The sequence below is a fragment of the Propithecus coquereli genome, unplaced genomic scaffold, assembly GCF_000956105.1.
Source record: "Propithecus coquereli isolate 6110/MARCELLA unplaced genomic scaffold, Pcoq_1.0 Scaffold650, whole genome shotgun sequence".
Classification (NCBI taxonomy): domain Eukaryota; kingdom Metazoa; phylum Chordata; class Mammalia; order Primates; family Indriidae; genus Propithecus; species Propithecus coquereli.
This window is the reverse complement of record NW_012152508.1, coordinates 364,143-370,531: the sequence shown is the minus strand read 5'-3', so window position 1 is coordinate 370,531 and position 6,389 is coordinate 364,143. Positions and strand designations below refer to the sequence as shown.

At 33.4% G+C, this 6,389-nt stretch overlaps 1 protein-coding gene across 1 annotated transcript in view; it reads left to right on the top strand.

Moving 5' to 3' along the window:
• The window catches only part of CDH7 (cadherin 7, type 2), a 146,550-nt gene that overhangs the window by 77,555 nt on the left and 62,606 nt on the right, over nucleotides 1–6,389 (top strand). The window contains exon 4 of the mRNA XM_012660079.1: nucleotides 6,287–6,386. Coding sequence (XP_012515533.1) covers nucleotides 6,287–6,386 — 100 coding nt within the window. The remainder of the gene's footprint in view (nucleotides 1–6,286; nucleotides 6,387–6,389) is intronic.

The window sequence follows — 6,389 nt, the reverse complement described above, 5'->3', positions numbered from 1 at the left end:
CAAGGATTAAATATTTTGCTGCTACTAATGATTGGCTTGTGGTTTTTGCTTTCCTGCAAGAGAACAGGATTTTCATATAACCCAGTTAGGAAAAGCCTCACCAATTGATCAACTGGACAATAGTGTATGTCACAGGATTACATTATTAGTTCTTCAAACTTAATTTTAAGAAAGGACCATGTATTATAGGCGATGAAGCAGGTTTAGTTTAATTTTTTAAATGCTGTAATTATGGTAATCATTGGGACTTCTCTTTCTACAGCCATTGGTACAGAGATATTCTAGGCATTTTTGTCCTTTAGCTAAATTCATACTATGTAGAATACATTTTTTTGCAAGAAAAAATAAATTATGTTTTTCTGACAAAAATGGGAAGTTTTCAGTCCTGAAGGGCATGGAGAGCTGTAAATCAAGTTACATTTGGCCTTCCTTACTTGGTGGAAGTTTGATTCTTATTGATGTGAAAAATAACATCATTTTCCACTTCGAATCTAAGGGTTTGGGGGAAGAAAGTAAAATTTTGACAGGAAAATGCTGAAAATGTACTAAGCAAAGATTTTGTAAAAATAGGCCCATGCCATCACTGTTAGGAGCACTTTTTTAAATTCCAGTAGATTTAAGGATACAAGTGATTTTTGGTTACATGAATGAGTTGTATAGTGAAGTCTGGGCTTTCAGTGAACCCATCACCCACATAGTGTACATTGTACCCCATAGGTAATTTTTCACCCCTCACCCCCTCCCTCCATCCCTCCTTTTGAGTCTCTAATGACCATTATACCACTCTCTATGACACTGCATTCCCATGGTTTAGCTCCCACTTATAAGTGAGAACATGTGGTATTTGGTTTTCTGCTCCTGAGTTACTTCACTTAGGATAATGGCTCCAGTTCCAACCAAGTTGCCAAAGTCATATGGAATCAAAAAAGAGCTTGAATAGCCAAAGCAATCCTAAACAAAAAGAATGTATCTGGGAGCATCACATTACCCGACCTCAAAGTATTCTATAAGGCTATAGTAACCAAAAGAGCATGGTACTGGTATAAATGTTAGGTGCATTTCTCTACAACTGTTTAACTTCTAAGAAAGTATCATGTGTTCTCAGAACACAAATTCCACCTGTAGCACTGTTTACAGGCTGAATGACCAGGGATAACTAACTGTATTTTCTACCTTTATTTCTTCTTCCACAAAGCCAGAATGTGAGTATTTGCAAAACCCAATGTTGACAATTTATTTCAATAAGCCAATAGCATGACACTAGAAAAAAGATAATGCAGTGTTAAAAGGACTGTGAAGTTTCTCATCACCTGTCTTCATAACGTCCGCAAACTTACTGGGAGGTAGGATTATTTTAAGATGTAACCTGCAAGCAAATAGATCCCACTTTTGAATCTATTTGATATATGACAGGACTGGCTACATAATTTGCAATTCAAAATGAAAATGCAGGCCCCTTGTTCTAAAATGATTAAGGATTTCAGGATGTCATCAGCAGAACTTTAAACCAAGCACGGAGTCAAAATGACTGCACATGTCACATGGCCATGAAGCGAGCCCTGGATAATGGATTGATTGTTAAACATCACTTGTCATTTAGGACTTTTCCTTAGACACAAGAAGTGTGAGTATGTGGTACCTGAATTTTATATTACATGTGTGCTTCTTAAATCATAATTTTATGTGAGTAGTATTATCATAGCAAATCACCCCTCGCAAATATGCCATTCACTCGCGTTTCATTCTGGGATGCGTCTCATGTTCTGGAAGGTCCTGGCTCCTATCAAGCTTGCTAAGAACATCCCACATAGACTGCAAGAGTAGTCCCTTCCTCAATGACTGTTCATTTGTTGTCAGTGGAGGAATACTTTGGTGATCCAGAAGCTTCCAAATTTACTACATTACTACTGTTGGTTCTTCATCTTTTTTATGGTTCTGTTATACACTATACTTAACCAATAGTCAGCCAAATAATATACAAAGCTTGCACCACAAAATGTAGAAAGAAATATAACCTTATTAACATAAGACTTACATCTTATGTGTAAAATAAAATGTACATCCAAAAATTTTGTGATTTTAGTTTTATAAATAGTTTTTTCTTTTCTCCTAAGAGTTTTCTCAATTAATCAGCAACATAGTTCTTGCATAGTCAGTTCAATGCATTTCTCCTTCGTATTTGATTTACTATAAATTTCAGTAATAAAAATACCATACTTGATTTTATTGCCTATTTTATTAAATTATTTAAATTCATATTCTAATGTTTAAACTCCTATCATCAAATGATATTTTTAAAAAGAGAAAACAGGTCTTAAACTGTTGTCCTTATTCCAATTTCTTAGTCCCTTTGAAATTTAACTTTCAAGCATCATGTTTATTTTTCTTAAAAGTTAAAATTGCTTTGTTCAGGATCTACTCCATCATGCCTCAGTGTCTGTATTTGTAGGAAAGAGTCTTGCTTGATCCTAATCTGTATTCATCTCTATAATTCTACAAATATGTAATATATTACTTTATACTATATTAGACACATTAATATAATAGGATTTTTAAATGTAAACCCGTATACTTATTTCCCCAATACAATTCAATTCAATACAATTCAAGTCTCAGGGATATACATACCAAGAATGTTTGTCCATTTCATTCTCCCTTTGCCCTGTGATTTATTTATTTATTTTTTTGAGGCAGGGTCTTGCTATGTCTCCTGGGCTAGCACGTAGTAGCATCATCATAGCTCACTGCAACCTCAAACTCCTGGGCTCAAGCAATCCTCCTGCCTCAGCCTCTCAAGTAGCTAGGACTACAGGCCTGCACGACCACGTCCAGCAAATTTTCTATTTTTTGTAGAGATAGGGTTTTATTCTTGCTCAGGCTGGTCTTGAACTCCTGGCCTCAAGCAATCCTCCTGCCTTGGCTTCCCAGAGTGCTGGAATTACAGGCATGAGCCACTACCCCTGGCCTATTTTTAGTTAACTTTTTATACTGTAAGGTTTTGATTTTTTTCTTTTTAAATTTCAGTGGTTATCAATATGTTACATCACAGAATGAGTTGTTGAGTTTACTGTGCTTGGTGAATTACTCAACCAAGAACTCTCCCCAGGAAAGAAGGTGGTATTTAGGACTCTGAATAAATTTGTAAAAGTGATCATTATCCAATCTGAATGTGCATAGGGGAATATTTACTTTCACCCATAAAATAATGGCTTATCACATTGCACTAAAATATGCAATTATGCCTTTAATATCAAAACATTACATTGGAATTCTTTCCTGAATATGTACTATATTTCTAAATATCATGTAACATAACACTTATTGATATAAAGTAAAACAGAATAGGCTAATATTGATAATATGTGTCACTGATATATTTTTAAAAATTAATAATGCATATTGGCAGAAACTGAATACATAAATACATATTTAGCTCATCTCTAGTTACATCTATTCATATTCATACAAAAATTGCCATCTTTAAAGTAGCTACCAAGAGTAGCTATCGAGTTAGTTCTGTTAAAAGCAAAACAAACAGACAACCTACATAGATTTTAAACTATCTTATTCTCATGTATGGATTCTCCTGTCCATGTCTCAATGCTGCTCTTTCAGTGGGCTGCTCCCTTTTGGTGATGGCCAAACCAAATGGCTTTACTTCATTCATGGTCCTTACCTCTGACATATATTATATTATTAAGTAAATACAAGCCATAAGGAAACTGATATTTCTAATCTCTAATTCTATGGTCTTAGAGCTCTTGGAGTAGCTATAGAAGATAAAAGTGTGATCAAGACGGTGGGGAACATAAATGGCTTCAGGAATGGATAAATGCAGATGATCCATGTTCTGGTTATCTTAAGATGTTTCCTCAGTTTCTTAGATCCCTGAGAAAGTTGGTTTTTCAATACTGAGATTCCCTTTGGAATATTAGTCCACTCAAAGTGATATCCAAAAACACTGATAATGGTTTTAGTGAGGGAATCCCAACGGGTTGAGGCCTCATGGCGTGAAAACCCGCAGCTCCCATTACTTGGGTTCCTGTGGTTGCCAAGACTCCTCAGGCTAATTCAAAGCCTGAGTTTGCAGAATCTGTGCTCCAGTGATTGTTTGGTTCCCTGAGCTGTGGCAGATTTTGAAATCGCTCTTACCCGTTACATGTTGTACACATATCAAATGTTTAAGAAGATTCCACGGTAACAGAATATGCTTAAAAAATTATCTGTGGCTTGTAGGACATTACAGAATCATCAGAATATTGTTCCCCAGACTTAAAAACAGTTTTTGAACAATAGCAATACAAGTTTATGTTTTATATGCACGATGCTTTTTGTGAACATGGATTATAAATAAATGCAAAGTTCTGAGTTACTGGGTCAGATGTTTATATCTATGGAAAAACTCTTATTCAGAAAACCTGAAATTTGAGCCAGTATCTTTTCTAAAGAGCTAATGGTAGATATTTTTCTCATCATAAGTTACCTAAATTATTGAAATTGAAATTAAATAATTATCTTCCATGAAATAGTTATCTTCAATAAATAGTTATCTTTCATGAAAAACTCACAGATTATAGGTATTCAATTAGACAAGACTGGACTTTACCCATTCAGTTACATGGTATTAACAATTTGCTGTGTGTGTATCTATATATTTATGTAATAAGTGACAAAACGCAAAGAAAATCCAATATATCAGAATTCTTTGCCAAATGTAGACAATTTTTACTTAAAAGTAAAGGCTAACAGAAGTCATATGACTAGAAATATATTATTGAATGTCCTTATTTTAATTCAACTTTTCCCAATTATTTCATTCTTGCCAAAAATATGTCTAATAGTTGAGACATTTGGAAATTACCTTTCCCACCTGCATTAGTTTGCAAACTTTGTGATAACTTCTGCTTTGGAAAATTGTTATTTATAGGATCACTTATAAGAAACAATTAGATGTGTGAAAAATAAGTGAGAAACTTTGACTACCAGATTTCTAATGACACTATATTTCCTTTCAAAAATGATGCCACTAAGCAAAACCATGACAGGATGAGGCTGCAATATTTCTTTTGCTGATTAGGTGTCATGTACTTCTATCTATCATAATAAATGTGCAAAGATAACTCACACATATATTGCTATTGGGAGGAAAAATGAGAGATAACTAGAAATAAAAAAAATTAAAACTTGATAAATAGGACATTTTTCCTAAAAATAACTCATCTTATTAGTATTCTTCATACAGATAAAATATGTTTATTGGTAAAATGTTCAAGATAAGCAATGCTCCATTTACAAAAAAAAAGAGGATTGCAAAAAGAAAAATGATAAACATGAAAAAAAAATAAGAAAGAAAAGAAAAAGGTAGAGATATATATGTCCCAGAAATCTTAGTCAAACATTGTTTATGTTTGATGACAATGAGTATTAGGGGAGTCAATGTTTTATTATAAATTAGAGTTAACAGAAGCAGTCAAGAACAAATATGAAAAATTCATAGAATCATTATGGCTCTAAGACGAATATTTATGTATAAGACACTAACTGGACCTAATGGGTACATTATTTTTTCATTTTTACTATAATATTTCACAGATTAATTATAAAGTATGTAAATAGCCAAAAGATTCAATGAAGGTGTTAATTAAAGTGAGGCTTTATTGCTCTCATTGTAGCAAGAGCATCTGATTGTTGTTAGTGTATTAGAGTAACTGAGTAATGTTGGAAAAAAAATCTGGCCTAAGTGTAATTTAAATGCTTAAAATATGATGTGTTGCTGACATGTGTATGTGTGTGTGTGTGTGTGTGTGTGAGTTTATGTTTGAAAACTAGTGTGCTCAGACCTAAACAAAAATAAGGTTCCTAAAGATAGCATGAGTATTACTTAACTCAGAAACTGATTATAAATTGTTATGAGTGATAAGTTGTTGGAAAGGCTGAAAGAGAAGTTCATTTTTGTGTACTTGTACAGGTGACTGCCCATTATTCTAGATAAAGGGCCATTTTATTTATTTATAATTCTTATTTCTTTAACCATGTTTTCATGAAACCTAAAGATAATCCTCTATATCCAATATTGAGAAGACCACATTATATTTTCTGTTTTGTAACAGTGTATAAATGTATCATATGCCTTTGGTCTTTAATGTGTATTTAAATTATTTAAAGTAAACAAACAAAACAACAAAAGACAACAACTCAACAGCAGCTTGCTACTTATATCAATGTTCTCTGTTAGTATAAATGCAGTGATTCATGATGCATTTTACTGGGATTTGCAATTTTACAGGAGTCATCAAGACTGCCCTTCCAAACATGGATAGAGAGGCTAAAGACCAGTATTTGCTTGTTATTCAGGCAAAGGATATGGTTGGTCAAAATGGAGGACTGTC